General features: G+C 39.3%; 1 protein-coding gene across 1 annotated transcript in view; it reads right to left on the bottom strand.

The window, feature by feature from the left end:
- Positions 1–19,858, bottom strand: part of LOC117331210 (calpain-B-like) — a 28,423-nt gene extending 8,565 nt beyond the window's left edge. The window contains exons 1-15 of the mRNA XM_033889810.1: positions 19,841–19,858; positions 17,757–18,024; positions 11,795–11,864; positions 8,841–8,942; positions 8,409–8,562; positions 7,669–7,846; positions 7,239–7,325; positions 6,659–6,744; positions 6,198–6,275; positions 5,701–5,794; positions 5,349–5,436; positions 4,568–4,716; positions 1,082–1,299; positions 670–703; positions 242–359 (exon numbers count right to left, since the gene is read on the bottom strand). Coding sequence (XP_033745701.1) covers positions 242–359; positions 670–703; positions 1,082–1,299; positions 4,568–4,716; positions 5,349–5,436; positions 5,701–5,794; positions 6,198–6,275; positions 6,659–6,744; positions 7,239–7,325; positions 7,669–7,846; positions 8,409–8,562; positions 8,841–8,942; positions 11,795–11,864; positions 17,757–17,933 — 1,633 coding nt within the window. The 5' untranslated portion in view covers positions 17,934–18,024; positions 19,841–19,858. The remainder of the gene's footprint in view (positions 1–241; positions 360–669; positions 704–1,081; positions 1,300–4,567; positions 4,717–5,348; positions 5,437–5,700; positions 5,795–6,197; positions 6,276–6,658; positions 6,745–7,238; positions 7,326–7,668; positions 7,847–8,408; positions 8,563–8,840; positions 8,943–11,794; positions 11,865–17,756; positions 18,025–19,840) is intronic.
- Between the last annotated feature and the right edge of the window lie 2,171 nt (positions 19,859–22,029).

The raw sequence follows: 22,029 nt of genomic DNA, 5'->3' as shown, positions 1-22,029 counted from the left end.
GTAAACCGCGAAAATTTGAAATGAAAATAAAAATTGCATAGCAATTAAAGAGTTGAGCGGACACATTGTAAATGGCCTGCAAGTACGTTTTAAAAATCCAAATATTAACTTTGCATTAAAAGTATCCTAATATCCCAAATAAAACATTCTTCGTTTCTTCGTTGCCATATTTTGACAAATAGTGTCAAGACATACCGAACTTGGTAATTACAAAAGACAGCATAACGAAATGTGTCCTTACCAAGAATGGTGAGTTCCGATAAAAACTTCTTTAGTTCTCTTGCATACATCTTTCCGTCTTCTTTAGTACATCTTCTGAAAATAGCTTTTGTAGGATCTTCTACTGGAGGAGGGCCCGTCTGAAAAGTGGCAAATTACATGGGGGATTATTTACATACATATATAGCGACTGTAAATGAGAAATTGATAATTTCATTTGCGATAATGAAATTGCATGTACTTTTGTTAAATAAGACCATTGGATTCAAAATCATTTATTTGATATAATCGATACGCTTATATAAACGTTTGCTCATTATAATCACGATAAACGAAAACAGAAATACCGTTCCTGGTACTTTTGATACAAAACATTAACATTGAACGCCTTAATGACTACATCTGTAGAATGTCCATAATTGATATGAACCGCTATAACGAAGTACTCACGGATGGTCCGGGCCCAGATTCTTCATCCAAGACACTGTGGAATGATAAAACCACCTTAATCACATTTTAACCGTGTTAAATGACGATAACTTGGTATAGCGACAGAGTACTACTCACTGTAGACATTGAGAATGGCGCACCATGCTTGCAATGACCAGGGATGCATATCTTTATCAGTCATTGATGCTTATAATAATCGAAAGTAGACTTAAAAAGTTATGGGAAGTACTTCGCACGACTTCTAATATTAGAACAAAGAAAATCGCAATCATATTAGTGATAAAAGCACAATAAGCACTACGTATGGATTGACTTATGGGGATTTTTATTGTTGTTTTCATATTAGTCGCGAAGGTCTAAGACGTGTCCTGATTGTTAGGAAAAGTATGCAATGGTTATGTTGAGTACCCACCCACTTTCAGCAGGTTTCTCCGAGAAAAATCGTAACATGAACTGTGCCTCCACGTTTGGATAAAACGTACTAGGGATGACCACGTAAGTTCCGGGTGAAAGGTCAAACCGTTTCGTTTTCTCTCTATAAAATTCGTATGAACCAGAAGACTTTCCCTGGTGAAGAGCATTTCTTGAAACAGAATCACCATCCAATGGTTTTTTCTGTGACTTCTTAAGCTGTAAACATTAAACAAGAGGCCCATGGGGCCTGCATCGCTCACCTGGTTGGATTAGGCCAAATGTCAAAATAATGTTCATATTCAATTTGTTTTATTTGTTAATCTCTAACAATGCTATATATGGTTATAGTGTGGGAATCCAAACTGCTTTAAAGATTAATGAAGTCCTGACTCTCTAAGGTCTGAAAGACCTCAAGAATTGCTTTTAGAACATGCATTCCTCACTTTATGACTAGTAGTGATTCAAAGGAATTACCTCTATTTCACCTATTGGGCCCCGCCCCTTTGGCCCCTCGGGGGTCAGAGTCACCATTTATGCAAAATCTGTTCTTCTTCCCCCAAGGATGTTTCTAATTAAATTGGGTTCAAATCCATTCATAACTTTATGATAAGTAGCGATTTAAAATAATTACCCCTATTTCCCCTATTGGGCCCCGCCCCTTTCGAGTCAGAGTCACCATTTATGCAATATCTCTTCCCCTTCCCCAAGGATGTTTCTGACCAAATTGGGTTCAAATCCATTCATAACTTAATAACTAGTAGCGATTTAAAGGAATTACCTCTATTTCCCCTATTGGGCCCCGCCCTTTTGGCCCCTTTGGGGTCAGAGTCACCATTTATGCAAAATCTGTTCTTCTTCCCCCAAGGATGTTTCTGACCAAATTGGGTTCAAATCCATTCATAACTTTATGACTAGTAGCGATTCAAAGGAATTACCTCTATTTCACCTATTGGGCCCCGCCCTTTTGGCCCCTCGGGGGTCAGAGTCACCATTTATGCACAATCTGTTCCCCTTCCACCAAGGATGTTTCTGACCAAATTGGGTTCAAATCCATTCATAATTTTATGACAAGTAGCGATTTAAAGGAATTACCTCTATTTCCCCTATTGGGCCCCGCCCCTTTGGCCCCTCTGGGGTCAGAGCTACCATTTATGCAAAATCTGTTCCCCTTCCCCAAAGGATGCTTCTGACCAACTTGGGTTCAAATCCATTCAAATCTTTATGACTAGTAGCGATTTAAAGGAATTACCTCTATTTCCCCTATTGGGCCCCGCCCCTTTGGCCCCTTTGCGGTCAGAGTCACCATTTATGCAAAATCTGTTCTTCTTCCCCGAAGGATGTTTCTGACCAAATTGGGTTCAAATCCATTCATAACTTTATGACTAGTAGTGATTCAAAGGAATTACCTCTATTTCCCCTATTGGGCCCCGCATCTTTGGCCCCTCGGGGGTCAGAGTCACCATTTATGCAAAATCTGTTTCCCTTCCCCCAAGGATGTTTCTGACCAAATTGGGTTCAAATCCATTCATAACTTTATGACAAGTAGCGATTTAAAGGAATTACCTCTATTTCACCTATTGGGCCCCGTCCCTTTGGCCCCTCGGGGGTCAGAGTCACCATTTATGCAAAATCTGTTCCCCTTCTCCCAAGGATGTTTCTGACCAAATTGGGTTCAAATCCCTTCATAACTTAACAACTAGTAGCGATTTAAAGGAATTACCTCTATTTCCCCTAATGGGCCCCGCCCTTTTGGCCCCTCTGGGGTCAGAGTCACCATTTATGCAAAATCTGTTCCCCTTCTGCCAAGGATGTTTCTGACCAAATTGGGTTCAAATCCATTCATAATTTTATGACAAGTAGCGATTTAAAGGAATTACCTCTATTTCCCCTATTGGGCCCCGCCCCTTTGGCCCCTCTGGGGTCAGAGCTACCATTTATGCAAAATCTGTTCCCCTTCCCCAAAGGATGCTTCTGACCAACTTGGGTTCAAATCCATTCAAATCTTTATGACTAGTAGCGATTTAAAGGAATTACCTCTATTTCCCCTATTGGGCCCCGCCCCTTTGGCCCCTTTGCGGTCAGAGTCACCATTTATGCAAAATCTGTTCTTCTTCCCCCAAGGATGTTTCTGACCAAATTGGGTTCAAATCCATTCATAACTTTATGACTAGTAGTGATTCAAAGGAATTACCTCTATTTCCCCTATTGGGCCCCGCCCCTTTGGCCCCTCGGGGGTCAGAGTCACCATTTATGCAAAATCTGTTCCCCTTCCCCCAAGGATGTTTCTGACCAAATTGGGTTCAAATCCATTCATAACTTTATGACAAGTAGCGATTTAAAGGAATTACCTCTATTTCCCCTATTGGGCCCCGCCCCTTTGGCCCCTCGGGGGTCAGAGTCACCATTTATGCAAAATCTGTTCCCCTTCTCCCAAGGATGTTTCTGACCAAATTGGGTTCAAATCCCTTCATAACTTAACAACTAGTAGCGATTTAAAGGAATTACCTCTATTTCCCCTAATGGGCCCCGCCCTTTTGGCCCCTCTGGGGTCAGAGTCACCATTTATGCAAAATCTGTTCCCCTTCTGCCAAGGATGTTTCTGACCAAATTGGGTTCAAATCCATTCATAACTTTATGCCTAGTAGCGCTTTAAAGGAATTACCTCTATTTCCCCTATTGGGCCCCGTCCCTTTGGCCCCTCCGGGGTCAGAGCTACCATTTATGCAAAATCTGTTCCCCTTCCCCCAAGGATGTTTCTGACCAAATTGGGTTCAAATCCATTCATAACTTTATGACTAGTAGCGATTTAAAGGAATTACCTCTATTTCCCCTATTGGGCCCCGCCCCTTTGGCCCTTCGGGGGTCAGAGTCACCATTTATGCAAAATCTGTTCCCCTTCTGCCAAGGATGTTTCTGGCCGAATTTGGTCAAAATCCAATAAGAACTTTTTGACTAGTAGCGATTTGAAGCAAATGTTGACGGACGACGGACGGACGGACGGACGGACGGACGGACGACGGACGGACGACGGACGCTGCGCCATGACATAAGCTCACCGGACCTTCGGTCCAGGTGAGCTAAAAATCAAATAAATCTATGTTAAATCATGAAAATCAAGAATGAGAACGTCCCTAATGTACCTGGGTGTAATATCTTTATATACAATTATCTATTAGTCTTCTCACATTGAATGAATACTAAGGTTCGATTCTTAGATTCGTTATTGTATCAGTAGAGTTGTCATTTAAAGACTTTACTTTCGTTAGCAATCGGAGCACTGAAGGAGTGAATTTAATGCAAATTCGTTATACATAACAGAATATACATAACGTCCACTAAACGACAGTTTAGTAAAATTGGTATAACATTCATCACCGTAATGCTATTCATGTTTGAATTCAAAGTACCTTATAAATATATTGATATATAATATCCAGTAAGTGCTCTGTAAATATAGCCCCATATATCACATTTATACACGTACCCTGTAAATGTCGAAGGCCATAGCAACCCTGCCCCTGTTGTCCTGCTCCTTTTCCACGAGGGACACGATGAGTGTACACTTGTCGCTTCTGTCACTGTCATCAACATCCTTCAGGGTCACAAAGAACTGGGGGTTCCGCCAGTACAGATCTGGTTAGGGATAAAGGTAAAATCACTCCTTATCATGGAAACCTATTGGCTTTCTTTTTATGCTAAAAGCACTATATTTTGAAATACGAAATATATTTCATCATATTCCCTTGCATGGATTTAGATATTTGTATCTAAAAGTCATTAATACCCAACACTTGAAACTAAAAATCATTATTCTACATATATATATAGGGAGAGAAAGATACGTCCTTTTTCTTGTTCTGAAAGTTGTGTACTCATAAAGATCCCGTATCACAGGTACAACTGTACACATGTATACAGTGTTGATCAGTCAATCAATGTAAATCTATACCGTAACGTATACAAACTACTTTTACGACTGACGAAAACGGAATAAGATGAATCTTATCAAATATGTAGTATATGTAGACAGTGTCCTAAAATACTTGATATATGTTGTTAAAGTCTGTTTTAATTTGATTGAAATGTTATCATACATTGACCTTCTTAGGTTATTTGCTTCTTTTCAATCTACATTTATCTAATTAGTATTGCTTCAATTGATAGCTCTGTATAGTATCATCAATAACAAAGATATTTACTCTGGTAATAACGGTTGTTGTTGTTTCTATAACAATAACAATGTCCAATGTTAGACATTAACTTACCCTGATGCGGTTTGTTTCCACAGCCCCCCGCAGTGACACCTTTTATCCACGCATCATGGTACACCATGATCTGCCATGCCTGCTGTCTCTGAAATACACATGAAAGCACATGTTCTTTGAATAACCTGAAATCTTTTTCCCCGAGAAAAAAAATTAAGTTCAATCTTAGCCAGTTATAATAAAACTAGTATGCAGAAAATTGAGGGTAATTTGTATCGACATGGTATGCAGATTTCGAAAACGTACATGTATCTTATAATATTAGTATATATATTATTATTACAATCAGCAGTTTTGGTGAAGTTAAATTGATAAAACAACTTTACTTGTTATAAAAGTTAAATGTATTTACCTCATCAATCGATATCTCCTCCAACAGAGCATCAGGTTGAAGATGACACAGTTGTATCTCGTCAAAGTTTAGCAGCAGATCGTGGTATGACATCCTGGTTATAGTAAAACGTGACGTCAACAGAAACCACTTACGCCAAAAGACAAAACTGGTTTTTGCAAAACATTTTTCTAGGATATGTAATTAGACCAACCTGAAGCCTTTAAGATAATAAAATTGTATATTTAGCCCAGGGAAGTTGTTTTTAAATCCTTTATATGAATAAATGAACACATGTGCGAGAGCAGGTTCACTATCCATCTAATAAATCTGTCATATGCTCATTTTTTCATGCCTTATTTGATATTCAGGGTTTGTTTAACACTTACCATTTCGTTTGTTGATATTTCGAGTTTCGTCATAAACGGTATATTCATACCCAACAGTAGCCTATCATAACATATATACAGTATAAGGATGAAGGCTAACACTCTATTACGGAATCACGGGAAACTTACCAGAATTCCCCATCATTCCTCACAACGATGTTCAGTTGTTTGCGGACTTCCTGTGACATACTCTTCATCTGGTCAGACCTGTCAATAGTAGAATGACATCATATGAATGAGGTCAGGACTTCACTGTATAAAACGTGTCAAATGTCAATATACATCTGTATGTCATATTTAATATCAATAGTAAGAGAAAACATTCAATAACCGACTTAAGAGGTAAAACTGTCCTTTTTACAAACCACTTTTGCGATCTGACCTAGATTTATAAAGTGGGAATCGTTGATAGAGCTGAAGACGTTTCCACTTCCGGAACTCATGATTTTCTTCGCCTTGTACAATTATTTGTTCATATCTTGTCTTCGTTTTATTTATTATCACTTAAAATTACACTTAAGCTTGTATGTGGTAAATATCTGTAGTTTTTCATGAATTAGCAATAAATAATTCGACTGAAAGTTCGTTACCTGTCTGACCAATCGCCTTTCCATTCGTCCCGACCCCAGGGATTCCTAAGTCTGACCAGTTGTATGTTCATCCCTCGATATGGCACCTGATTATAAATGTATGCATATTAAAATCAAACCTGGCCATTACTGTATACTGTCTTCGGAAAAAATGATTTTTCTGCCATCATCCATAGATTTGTCTCTCGCTTTACCTGTTCAAGATTTCTCTGTCACCCCCAAGATAATATGACGGAGAAAATTATCATCTACCTTGAGGACGCGATAAGAAATCTCCATGAGTTAGACACCAAGGAATATCACCTCTCGGGTTGGAGATTTCTGTGTCTAACCCTCGAGGTAGGGGAAGATTCTATTAGTCATTGAAAATAGCAATGCCTTTATTCTCCAGCTTTTATTCTGATAGCAGCAGTTATTTATTAATGTTGAAATATATTATACATTGTAGTAAAATAACAGAAAGCTTAATCAATCGCCTGTTCAACAATAAGTACAGCTTTAAACTGATGGCACCGATATATGTACACCAATCCCGTACCGGGCCCGTCTCACATCATACATTAGTACAACTCATACTCACTGTAGCGAGTCCAGTTATACTGTAGGCGTGGCCCATAAACAGTCCATTTGTAAGTTCAACTTCTCGTCTACTGTCTGAGCCTTTCAACTATCGTGGGATTTAAAGACAAATCCAAGATATGTGTATTCATATCATTGGTGTTAAATATTTTAATATGTGTTACTGAATAATTATTTGAAAGAATGGTACAGCATTGTTGATATTATTATTAGATTATGTAAACTGGTATTGTAAGGGAACATTCAATATACATGTACTTTTCATACACCACAGCGTAGTTGATTTCCAGGAATATAATAAAACTGTGAAAATGGAATTGTAAAAAGCATGTCCATTTCGCAATATCCGCGAAAATGGATTTTTTGTCTCGGGGAATCTCTAAATTTAAGCTTCCAAAACAACATTGACTTTAAGCATGACATATACTCACATTGATGCTTGCTCCTAACATGGAATTCATTTTATAACATTTCCACATGAGGTTATAGAGGTTATTGGGTATATCCGATTTATTTTTCATATCTATTCTCTCCGATATACCCCCAGTCAAATCGATAATGGCATCATCCAGTTTCCCGCCACTAAGCCCTTGGTAGCAGCCACGCAGCCTAAATACAACAAGATAAATATTATACATTTCTAATGCACATCTATTTATTATAGCGTGTTATATTATATAAACATTGCATCTTTATGGTTCCTTTCGGGTATATATGGTGCTATAGTGTACCATAACAGAGTTTAACAATATTGTCATGGAAAACAATTAAAAACACAGTTCTTGAAATATCAACTCTGGACGACTTTCATTATATGTTATTGTAGAACGTCATCTCGAAGTATAGTTTTTTACTCTCGAAAGTGTTATACATCCTGTAACAATATTTACCACTTTCTTACTTGGCGTATGCCTTTTCACCACTTTCTTACTTGGCGTATGCCTTTTCACCACTTTCTTACTTGGCGTATGCCTTTTCACCACTTTCTTACTTGGCGTATGCCTTTTCACAACTTTCTTACTTAGCGTATGCCTTTTCACCACTTTCTTACTTGGCGTATGCCTTTTCACCACTTTCTTACTTGGCGTATGCCTTTTCACCACTTTCTTACTTGGCGTATGCCTTTTCACCACTTTCTTACTTGGCGTATGCCTTTTCACCACTTCCTTACTTGGCGTATGCCTTTTCGAGGAGTGATGGCCAGAACTCATCTGGCTGCTCCCTATTCCTCCCGTATATAAGTCGGAATCCATCTGTGGGTAGGTAATCGTCGATAACCACCTCCGTCCATTTACCATACCACCAAAAGTTGAAGTGGAATATGCCTAGGTATAGAAATGTAAAGGCGCAATGTGAAGGAGAGAAAGTTTTTGATTAAATAGTAAAAATTAAAGGGAAATCTGACAAGTTATCATTGAATAGATAGATAAAACAAAAAATGATTACTGCAACAACAAGACAGCAACAAAAGAAGAATAAAACGACTAAGACATAATAAAACCAGTCAAATAAGAATTGAAAAATAAAAGAAACCAAAACACGGCTCTGTAATGATCCTATCTGCTAAAGTATGAAGCCGATATGAAGGAAAGTTGTCCCGCACCTGCATAATCGACGTCGAAATCTTGATCGCTAGGAACGACCCGTTCTATCAGTTTACCGTGGGTTGCTACTACAGCTGCACCAGCAATGAACCAGCAGTCTCCTATGTAAAACACAAATATTACAACGATTCAGAGTCTCAATCAAATAAATGATACCATTGACGAAGTTACAATACGGAAATAGAGTACCCCTACCAATGGACACAGGTGATGTCTGGAAGGATTAGAGTTTCCTCATCCAACACACACTCCATTAGAGTTTCCTTATCTACATACTTAATAAGAGTTTCCCCATCCACACACTCCATAATAGTTTCCCATCCACATACTCCATAAGAGTTTCCCCATCCACACACTCAAAAAGAGTCTCCCAATCCACATACTCCATAAGAGTTTCCCCATCCACATACTCCATAAGAGTCTCCCAATCCACATACTCCATAATAGTTTCCCCATCCACACACTCCATAAGAGTTTCCCCATCCACACACTCCATAAAGAGTTTCCCCATCCACATACTCAATAAGAGTCTCCCAATCCACACACTCCGGGGCATGTAACCCTAGGTAATATTGAAACCCAATAGGAGATTCTACCACTGAGTTGAAGGACGCTTTAAACTTCTATCAATTGTATTTTTTAATGAAATGCATACTAGTATGTAATTAAAACTGTAACTTTGAACACTAATATATCATTCACAATACAAATGAACTTGTGATTCCCGGCATCGTGATTTTACCTATTTCTAATTGATTTATAAACAAGACGAGAAGAAGGAAACAGTTGTGTGATAATCCTAGTATTACTGTCAAGACGAGAAGGATGAAACAGCTGTGTGATGTCTCTAGTATTATTGTCAAGACGAAAAGGATGAAACAGCTGTGTGATGTCTCTAGTATTAAGGATGAAACAGCTGTGTGATGTCCCTAGTATTAAGGATGAAACAGCTTATGTGATGTCCCTAGTATTAAGGATGAAACAGTTGTGTGATGTCCCTAGTATTATGGATGAAACAGCTGCGTGATGTCCCTAGTATTGTGGATGAAACAGCTGCGTGATGTCCCTAGTATTAAGGATGCAACAGTTGTGTGATGCCCCAAGTATTAAGGATGAAACAGTTGTGCGATGTCCCTAGTATTAAGTATGAAACAGCTGTGTGATGCCCCTAGTATTAAGGATGAAACAGCTGCGTGATTTCCCTAGTATTAAGGATGAAACAGCTGTGTGATGTCCATAGTATTAAGGATGAAACAGCTGTGTGATGTCCCTAGTATTAAGTATGAAACAACTGTGTGATGTCCCTAGTATTAAGGATGAAACAGCTGTGTGATGTCCCTAGTATTAAGGGTGAAACAGCTGTGTGATGTCCCTAGTATTAAGGATGAAACAGCTGTGTGATGGCCCTAGTATTAAGGATGCAACAGTTGTGTGATGCCCCAAGTATTAAGGATGAAACAGTTGTGCGATGTCCCTAGTATTAAGTATGAAACAGCTGTGTGATGCCCCTAGTATTAAGGATGAAACAGCTGCGTGATTTCCCTAGTATAAAGGATGAAACAGCTGTGTGATGTCCATAGTATTAAGGATGAAACAGCTGTGTGATGCCCCTAGTATTAAGGATGAAACAGCTGCGTGATTTCCCTAGTATTAAGGATGAAACAGTTGTGTGATGTCCATAGTATTAAGGATGAAACAGCTGTGTGATGTCCCTAGTATTAAGGATGAAAAAGTTATGTGATGTCCGTAGTATTAAGGATGAAACAGTTGTGTGATGTCCCTAGTATTAAGGATGAAACAGCTGTGTGATGTCCCTAGTATTAAGGATGCAACAGTTGTGTGATGTCCCTAGTAATACTGACAAGACGAGAAGGTTGAAACAGTTGTGTGATGTCCCTAGTATTAAGTATGAAACAACTGTGTGATATCCCTAGTATTACGGATGAAACAACTGTGTGATATCCCTAGTATTACGGATGAAACAACTGTGTGATATCCCTAGTATTACGGATGAAACAACTGTGTGATATCCCTAGTATTAAGGATGAAACAGCTGTGTGATATCCCTAGTATTACGGATGAAACAACTGTGTGATATCCCTAGTATTACGGATGAAACAGCTGTGTGATGTCCCTAGTATTAAGGATGAAACAGCTGTGTGATGTCCCTAGTATTAAGGATGAAACAACTGTGTGATGTCCCTAGTATTAAGGATGAAACAGCTGTGATATGTCCCTAGTATAACGGATGAAACAGTTGTGTGATGTCCCTAGTATTACTGACAAGACGAGAAGGTTAAAACAGCTGTGTGATGTCGATAGAATTACTGTCAAGACGAGAAGGATGACTCGGTATACACTGCATCTGTTGTTAAACTTCTACTTACATAAAGCTCTTTACTTGTGTGTGATTTGTACATTTGTTTGTAAGCATTATCTGTACCACAGATGGTAAGCGTCATGAATACACTTGACAAAAGTTTAACATAGCCTGACGAAGACATATATTTATGTATATGCTGAATCAGTTATTATAATACTTAAATGGCAAAGTTATATTTCTCTTATTTACGTGACCCTACGTACAAAAATATTATCAATCAATTAGCTATGTAAAGTCAAATTTTAGTTCAGAAGGGCACGTCCATGAACTAACTATAGAGAATTTAGTTTGTTTTTGTTTAACGTCCTATTAACAGCCAGGGTCATTTAAGGACGTGCCAGGTTTTGGAGGTGGAGGAAAGCCGGAGTACCCGGAGAAAAACCACCGGCCTACGGTCAGTACCTGGCAACTGCCCCACGTAGGTTTCGAACTCGCAACCCAGAGGTGGAGGGCTAGTGTTAAAGTGTCGGGACACCTTAACCACTCGGCCACCGCGGCCCCTAACTACTACAGAGAAGGATCTATCAAAGGGGAAATCCCTAAGATGAACAAATGTACTAGTAAGCTTACCCAATGATCCTTGGTCAAGGTCAAATCTGCTAACTCCCCTCACAAATAGTTTTGGATTTCGCACAATGTCCTATAAACAATAAAACCAGTATAATTAGTGTTATAGTAGCTAAGGTAATAAAATATCTCACCTGTGGGATGTTTCGCAGGTGTTAGTTAAATGTCTTGGCAACAGTTCACTTGTTAACTGTAATATAAATGTGTGACACTAACCCTACGGGGGTGATGGTTACTAACCTTTCTCGGGACAAACCATAAAACACCCATCAACATTTAATGTTGTAGAGTGGGTGAGAAGTCGGAGACACTGCCCTGTATTGTTACGACATGTTACTGACATGCCTCCTGGCTGTTTCAGCGTTCGTTCTCCCTTTCTTTTGTGTGACAAATAGTATGTCGGGATGAAAATCGTTCTCATCAACAACATTAAGTAAAATCACCAATAACATCTAGCTAGAAGAACTATCACACTCGATGCCGATAACACTGTCCTCGTTATCCCCCCAGTACATATTTTCTGTTTTAGTGTAAAACAACTCACTCATCCACTGAAGCTGTAATCAATGTGTATGCCATCATATGTAGGACTTAAATATAAGTAATAATATGATTAGTTTATTTTCCAGATTTTCTTTTTGGAGGGGACCCAGTCAAAGGCGCCTTTTTAGTGCGTTCACACTGAAATGCCATTCTTCGGCACGGCAGCATGATATCCTTTACTGACAACGGGCTAACATGTCCTTAACACTGCATCCTCTAAAGCTGAAAGTCAGAAATATACCGATAAGTAACATTACCATTCCCTTATCTCGGTAAGGATAGAATCTTCATATGTTTGGCGGTGTTATGTTCGGGAAACACAAGTTATTCTAACCAGGTTCGTGTTCCTAAGTAAATTCCAAACCATGAAAGAGGGTGACAATAGTCGTCTCATACGACAATCGGTGGGTAACCCCGACCTACATGGGGTAACCAAACGATACACAAGATACAGAATATACCAGGGTACATTTAAACCTTTTAAAGTATCCCCATCTCGACATCAACCATCACTTGTATACAGTATAAAAAGACCACTAGGTTCCATGTGTAAGGGTATGGTTTTGTTCAGTTTGGTATTTTTTAAGATCCTATGGTCATTAAAGACGGTTATCGCATATTATCATGAATATAAAGACATTACTTTTCTGCATATGGATACATTTTAATACCATGATATCAGCCATCTAAATATTTGTGTTAAGGTGTTTACAAGTGTAAAAACAAACACTTTTCAAGTGTTTTAAGCAAGAATAATTGTATTTTTCGCGACGAGTAATTTAAAATTTGTATTTTTCGCGACGAGTATAATTAGTTTAAGTGTATCGTTTTTATTCTATCCACGAAAAGTAATAACCGTTGTAGTGTATTTATGTGTGTAGTTATATATAGATTGTTGATTTGGCGCAGTGGTATACGCTGAGGGTATTTTGGCTAGGCCATTAGGTGCCGTAGATCGTGAGTTAGGTCAGGAGTCATAAAAAATTGACTTCCTTCGTCCTTTGTTCTACTATGTCATATTGTGTGTATAAAATTATATATCATCTTCAATATGTTTCATTTCATATTAAATTTTATGAAACTTTTGAGTCTTAGAAGGTTTTATTTTTGTGAGACTTGGCGATAACATATATGAAATAGAAACAAATTTAAAGTACGTTTATGACAGAACTCAGAAAACTTAAATTTTGACAGGTTCTAAAGTAAAATATATGGCGGACTTGATCATACGGAGACAATCATTTTGTTGCGCGATTCACATTTCATGACGCAACGTCATTGTTCGTATTATGACGTCACAATCGATTTCGATCTGGCGCAGCAGATGATAAACGTCCCAGGGTTCATTACACTATTACATTATATAAGTAAAATATTACACTAGATGTAAGACCGATTGTAAGTATGTGATCAATACAATCAACCCTTCGGTGTATGAGATTTGACATTGATAAAATTAGAGTGTTCAGCTGACACAGTGTGTCAGTTTCCGTCAAAAATATTAAGACAAAGTACCACCAAGTGCAGTTGTATACAAGCAGTCACTGGTGCGTCAATACTCAGTGTGTCAGTTTCCGCCCATAACATAACGGTAGTGTAACACCTAGTACGGCTCCACACTCAGTGTGTCAGTGTAATACGTAGTGAAGCTCCACACTCAGTGTGTCAGTGTAACACCTAATACGGCTCCACACTCAGTGTGTCAGTGTAACATCTAATACGGCTCCACACTCAGTGTGTCAGTGTAACACCTAGTGAAGCTCCACACCCAGTGTGTCAGTGTAACACCTAATACGGCTCCACACTCAGTGTGTCAGTGTAACACCTATAGTGAAGATCCGCACTCAGTGTCAGTGTAACACCTAATACGGCTCCACACTCAGTGTGTCAGTGTAACACCTAATACGGCTCCACACTCAGTGTGTCAGTGTAACACCTAGTGAAGCTCCATACTCAGTGTGTCAGTGTAACACCTAGTGAAGCTCCACACTCATGGTGTCAGTGTAACACGTAGTGAAGCTCCACACTCAGTGTGTCAGTGTAACACCTAGTGAAGCTCCACACTCAGTGTGTCAGTGTAACACCTAGTGAAGCTCCACACTCAGTGTGTCAGTGTAACACCTAGTGAAGCTCCACACTCAGTGTCATTGTAACACCCAGTAAAGCTCCACACTCAGTGTGTCAGTGTAACACCTAATACGGCTCCACACTCAGTGTGTCAGTGTAACACATAATACGTCTCCACACTCAGTGTGTCAGTGTAACACGTAGTGAAGCTCCACACTCAGTGTGTCAGTGTAACACCTAGTGAAGCTCCAAACTCAGTGTGTCAGTGTAACACCTAGTGAAGCTCCACACTCAGTGTGTCAGTGTAACACGTAGTGAAGCTCTACACTCAGTGTCAGTGTAACACCTAATACGGCTCCTCACTCAGTGTGTCAGTGTAACAACTAATACAGCTCCACACTCAGTGTGTCAGTGTAACACGTAGTGTGAAGCTCCATACTCAGTGTGTCAGTGTAACACCTAGTGAAGCTCTACACTCAGTGTGTCAGTGTAACACCTAGTGAAGCTCCACACTCAGTGTCAGTGTAACACCTAATACGTCTCCACACTCAGTGTGTCAGTGTAACACCTAGTGAAGCTCCATACTCAGTGTGTCAGTGTAACACCTAGTGAAGCTCCACACTCAGTGTCAGTGTAACACCTAGTGAAGCTCCACACTCAGTGTGTCAGTGTAACACTTAATACGGCTCCACACTCAGTGTGTCAGTGTAACACGTAGTGTGAAGCTCCATACTCAGTGTGTCAGTGTAACACCTAGTGAAGCTCTACACTCAGTGTGTCAGTGTAACACCTAGTGAAGCTCCACACTCAGTGTCAGTGTAACACCTAGTGAAGCTCCACACTCAGTGTGTCAGTGTAACACGTAGTGAAGCTCCACACTCAGTATGTCAGTGTAACACCTAATACGGCTCCACACTCAGTGTGTCAGTGTAACACCTAGTGAAGCTCCATACTCAGTGTGTCAGTGTAACACATAGTGAAGCTCCACACTCAGTATGTCAGTGTAACACCTAGTGAAGCTCCGCACTCAGTGTGTCAGTGTAACACGTAGTGAAGCTCCACTCAGTGTGTCAGTGTAACACCTAATGAAGCTCCACACTCAGTGTGTCAGTGTAACACCTAATACGGCTCCACACTCAGTATGTCAGTGTAACACTTAATACGGCTCCACACTCAGTATGTCAGTGTAACACCTAGTGAAGCTCCACACTCAGTGTGTCAGTGTAACACCTAATACGGCTCCACATTCAGTGTGTCAGTGTAACACCTAGTGAAGCTCCACACTCAGTGTGTCAGTGTAACACCTATTGAAGCTCCACACTCAGTGTGTCAGTGTAACACCTAGTGAAGCTCCGCACTCAGAGTGTCAGTGTAACACCTAGTGAAGCTCCGCACTCAGTGTGTCAGTGTAACACCTAATACGGCTCCACACTCAGTGTCAGTGTAACACCTAGTACAGCTCCACACTCAGTGTGTCAGTGTAACACCTAATACGGCTCCACACTCAGAGTGTCAGTATAACACCTAGTGAAGCTCCACACTCAGTGTGTCAGTGTAACACCTAGTGAAGCTCCACACTCAGTGTCAGTGTAACACCTAGTGAAGCTCCACACTCAGTGTGTCAGTGTAACACCTAGTGAAGCTCCGCACTCAGAGTGTCAGTGTAACACCTAGAACAGCTCCACACTCAGTGTGTCAGTGTAACACCTAGTGAAGCTCCACACCCAGTGTGTCAGTGTAACACCTAAAACAGCTCCACACTCAGTGTATCAGTGTAACACCTAGTACAGCTCCACACTCAGTGTGTCACTAACATTGAACATTTCTAATGGTGCGTAGAAATATGGCCGAAGTACTCTGCCATACGCCTGACCAAAGTGCAATATTTGCATAGTTTTATCGAAATCTAGTTCTCGCTATGTGTTTGAACATGAACATTTTTGATAACGGGGTGGGATGTCAATTAAAGCACGACTCAACGCTCCCATCGCTTCCATAGATTTCTCGCGGACTTAAGACATGATTATACCCAGGTATCATGATAACCATCATAATGGAACCAACACTGCTATGTATTCTTGTATATATTTAAATATTGTACCTATACAAAAAGGTCGTACCACAGTTGACAGTCCATTGTATGATATATAATGCAGGCAGGGGCTAGCTATCTACAAACAAGTTAGTAATATTAACGTGTTTTCAAGCATGTTAGATATATCCTGTTGTTCTGTCAATATAGGATATTTAGTCATACAAGTACCGATGTACCAACGGTATAATATCATACATAATGAAGAAACTCATCTTGATATCTAGACGTAAGGAGGTCTTAACTTCCCCTATATACCGAAAAGTCTTACTATGTATAACATCTACTCTATATGTATATATACCGACACATATGTTTCATTCGTGTTCCCGCAGTCATAGTTCACTGCAAACGATTTATTTGCTAAATCTGAAATGATGTCAGTTTGTTCACATAAGTTCGAGTATAAGGTAATCTTGAGCACATATACCTATAGAAACCGTAGAGTGAGATTAATATCAACATAATTACGTATACACTATCCATATATTAAAGAATGTTTTATGCTAGGAACGACTACGAGGAAAGCGATACCTTTTAAGGTGAAATATTAAAATGCATAGAAGTAAGGCGATTTAGGAAATAGTTCTCTTTTGTGAACCGGTAAATCCAGTTTTAATGAATTCATGTCTATATGTACGAGACCCCGGCGGCGGCCATGTGTTCCTCCACTCTATAGACTAGCAAGTGTACAACATGTCGATAACTAGCAGGACGTGTGTGATGGCTCATTAAAGCGTAATTTGTGATATACGTATCGTCTACTCTGTCATCCCTGTAACACGTGTTATGTATTTATAAAGTAATTCGGGACAGATATAAAAGACAGTTAGGCAATGCATGAATACTATATATGTTAGAGAATGGTATCGTACGTACGACGTTTCCCAGGTAAAAGTATTGATTGGTCACGTCAGAAGGCCTATTAGCTATATATAGGTGGTCGTGTATTTCAGAGTAGGGTCATGTAGTGGGTCATGGTTTAGCCCAGGTATCGTAAACAATATATTGGTATACAATGTAGAAAGGCTGCGGTGCAAGGCCAGTGCTTGGCCTACACAAATTCTGACAGCTCTATACAACATCAACACGATGTACACGTCCGTCTGTAGGTCATCCTGTCAGGTTTTGTCTGATCTTTACTTCCTTACAATATATGGCATCCATATTGTTTCCATGACCTCGCCTGAACCATGCGGCTTTATTGGAGTATATCGAAAGTAGGAAAGGCTATATCAATTAAGAACACTAATTAAAACTTACCGTGGGCCGTTTCCACACAACTTTGGCGAAAGCTTGGGGTGTCTGGCCATTGAATGTTAGGGATGTGTTATTAGGCGGGAACTCTGGGTCCACAAACAAGGAGTTAGCCCTTAATAGCTCAGTCTTTAGTGTGTGGTACTCCCTGTTCCGACGAGAGGTGCTACCCCGGGCAGACATAACACCATCCGCTAGTGGAGTCTATCTCTTGGCTTCTGAGTCGGGCGGACAAAAACACAGGCGTTATATCCAGTGTGTCGTTCTATCCACCCTACATCAGGAAAAACCAATAGCGAGGCACAAAATAACCTTCCATAGAAATGCACATCAATTGTAAAGCGTTCACCAGTCGGCCAGGACGAGATTTAAACTAAGTAAATACAGCGTTAGGGCATATACTATTATTGTCATTGAGGCCAGGCAGGGGTAATACAGCGATATATTTAAAGGTCATGTCTCCTTTTAAATATCATTAAAGAAGTGTTTAAATAAATTCAGCGGTCATTACGAGTCCCTTTCCATAAACGTCAATGCAAAAGTGTTAAAATGGTTTTGAGAAACTATATTTATAATACTGTGTTATCAGCATGTATTGAAAAACGTGTGAAGATATAGATTACTCACGACATTCGATAAAAAAACTAACTTTAAGTCAATTGGACGAATACATCCATCAACATGATCATTTTATACTCGTACGAGGCACTCCTTAAACAAATATAATGAAGCAGGCATGCTTGTTGTTAAGGCTATGTGCGAGTTGTACTGTAGGCACAGTTTCTATATTTACACAATGCGTTATATGTGACAGGACGTATTGCAGACGAAACCAGAGCGTCAATTGTTGACTACAAAAACTTGATGACTAAGCCATGACGTATGATTATCATAAAATGTCTATACAAGGAAGCGAAGTACTTAACAAAAGTCATTGGACACCTGCATGTATTTAGCTTATACTTGAGGATGGAATTATCTGATAATATAGGACATACAATGTCCGTATACCGAAGTAAAATTGTTCACACTATAGGACATTCACTGTGTCCGTATACCGAAGTAAAATTTATCACAATATAGGACATTCAATGTCTGTATACCGAAGTAAAATTTATCACAATATAGGACGTTCACTATATACCGAAGTAAAATTTATCACAATATAGGACATTCACTATGTCCGTATACCGAAGTAAAGTGTTCACACTATAGGACATTCACTGTGTCCGTATACCGAAGTAAAATTGATCACACTATAGGACATTCACTGTGTCCGTATACCGAAGTAAAGTGTTCACACTATAGGACATTAACTGTGTCCGTATACCGAAGTAAATTGTTCACACTATAGGACATTCACTGTGTCTGTATACCGAAGGAAAGTGTTCACACTATAGGACATTCACTATGTCTATATACCGAAGTAAAATTGTTCACACTATAGGACATTCACTGTGTCCGTATACCGAAGTAAAGTGTTCACACTATAGGACATTCAGTGTCCGTATACCGAAGTAAAATTGTACACACTATAGGACATTCACTATGTCTGTATACCGAAGTAAAATTGTTCACACTATAGGACATTAACTATGTCTGTATACCGAAGTAAAATTGTTCACACTATAGGACATTCACTGTGTCCGTATACCGAAGTAAAGTGTTCACACTATAGGACATTCAGTGTCCGTATACCGAAGTAAAATTGTTCACAATATAGGAACTGTATGACACGGAAGTCATTCTCGTGGTGCTGACACATAACGCACTGTCTAAAATACTAATACTATCACCATTTCGTTCTTCTTTATATCCGTTTAACGAAGATACTAAATTAATCACAAATAATTTCATGAAATGTTTTATCTGTAATTTTACCAGCGAAGAGAGGTAAACTTAACAAAATGTTTTGATGTCTAATCGTTTCTTAAACATTCATAATTACTACTAAAGTATTGTCACTTCTCTACCACGCTCATTCACTTATATCAGCGTTAGACTCGCGTACAACATACAAATTAAGATTTTATTTAAAACAATAGCTGCAATGTTTTGACATATTAACATGATTATGAATGGTGACTTACCTACAGATATATCTCACAATGTTACTCCAATGGCAACCCATCAGTAATACATTGTATTGATGAAACCAGGAAACGGATCCCAATCACTTCCCTATCAAGTTAAAAAAGTGACTTGTTATATTATCAAACGTATACGCTCTATCAGACAGGCTTACAAACGCTAACACCGGAAGACTTTCAGTAAATACACATGTTCCAAAGACATAATCTAGGTTGTAAAGACGTACAAATAATATTGACATCTGTATCTTTAGATATGTTACAGACGAATGTATAACAACCTTCAGCTCTATAACACTAGCTGGCTTGCTCTCCAAATCTGTGACATTCATGACAAGAACAATAAAGAATACCGACACAATAACGAAACCATAATTCAAACTCAAAAACAAATAAACGAGGAGAAAATATAAACAAAAGTACAAGGAGAATAAGACTAGATGCTCCGCAGGAGTTAGCGTCCTCTGCGACATCGAGAACACCCGCCATGTCAATCTATGTCTATGTTAAGTCCCAATCTCAAATGAGAGTTAGGGTGGTGACAATAGAACCACTAGGTATATCAACAAACATCAAGCACGTCTGACTTCATATCGCCTGTTTTCCACGTGAGGTTATGACGCTGACCATAAAACTTCGCCCTGGTCTTTATCAATCTCCATCTCTCCAAACCTTGTGATGCTTACTTCTCTGTCAGTAGTCGACAGCTCTCACTGAAATCGTGATTATGGTAACAAGCCGTTGGATATCCAACCGACTGAGGCATGTAAACACCGTGGGTGTCGGAATGCTGCTATCTAGAAATTGAAATCCTCACCTTTTTAATACAGTTGTAAGCTGTCCTTATGGGTTCCGTTGTAAGTCCAGATCGATTTAAGTGGCCGATGTTGAAGAATCTGACGTATCCTTGATTTCAAGTCACACAGCTATTGTATATCGACATGGTCAATAAAGTGTTTTGCTATTCAAAGATAATACACCGTGAATATATAGGTACTTTACAATGTATCCATTACCTGTTTTTATTAAGCACTAAATTCTAGTCTACCAATATCCCTTGACTCGATCCCAACATACAACCTTCCCTGCTGATGTTTAAAATGCCCTACTACCATAACAGCCTCTATCTGGAGGTTCTGAATAATCCGCGTCCTGTTTCCGTGATATATCATTCAGCCAATCAAGTTTCTTTGTCTTGTCGAGAAGGCTTTAAACAAAACCGAAGGATTCTTACGGTAATCATCATGACCTGAGGGAGTTGGCAAAATACTAACTTTCATTCTAGATTTGACGGCAGACATTAATAAAAACTGATGATCACCCCCCCCCCCCCCCCCCCCCCCCCCCCTCCAGAGCACACGATTTATCTTCTAGTGTTACTAATTTCTCTCGCCGTGACATACTTATCTTTTAGTATCAAATATTTTAATCCTTTCTTGTTTTGACTATAAGACTCTATCATATGTGGTCATGTAGGATAGGGATATTCCACCCGCGGGGTCACAAAAAACACACGTGGAGCCTCGGGTTTTACCACATTTTGTGACCCAGAGGGTGAAATATCCCTATCCTACATGAACCACATATGATTGAGTATTTTTCTCTCATTCCCCAACCTAAAATATGCAAAAATAGGCACTATCTGTCGATAGCTTTCTCAGATAGACGCCATTTTTCTCAATCCAAACTTTTTTTTCTACTGCATATAATAAAAAAAGAACAGCGCCAATCGATTTACCATACCCCATATATGCAAACGACGTTTGCTGTTCTAAAAACGAAGGAAACCATTCATTTCCACAGTCTAACGTTGTTTCAGCAGCCCTGTCATTGCAAGCGAAGCCAAATCACTTGATGTCGGCCAAGCTAGTGTGTCCTTTCGCGTGAAAATATAGTTCCATGTTTTATTAATAAAAAACAATAAAAGAACGTGTTTTTTTTTACATAATTTATATCATAAATAAAAAAATTATTATCTGATTACATATTTTAATTCAATGTATTGTTGAAATGTTTAATAGATAGATCTACTTTCGGTTCGGCGACCTACTTTTGTATCATTGCGCGCGCGTGGCTATCCTACACCGGAAGCGAGGTAATACACACACAGCAAGCATGGGTGTATTTACCTGGACAGACCAGTATGATACCGGTAGGGATGAGAGAAATATGAATAGCTTGATTCAAGT

This window comes from Pecten maximus, chromosome 1 (genome assembly GCF_902652985.1).
Source record: "Pecten maximus chromosome 1, xPecMax1.1, whole genome shotgun sequence".
Taxonomy (NCBI): Eukaryota; Metazoa; Mollusca; class Bivalvia; order Pectinida; family Pectinidae; genus Pecten; species Pecten maximus.
The sequence above is the reverse complement of the archived record's forward strand: the minus strand, read 5'-3'. Positions and strand labels throughout refer to the sequence as shown.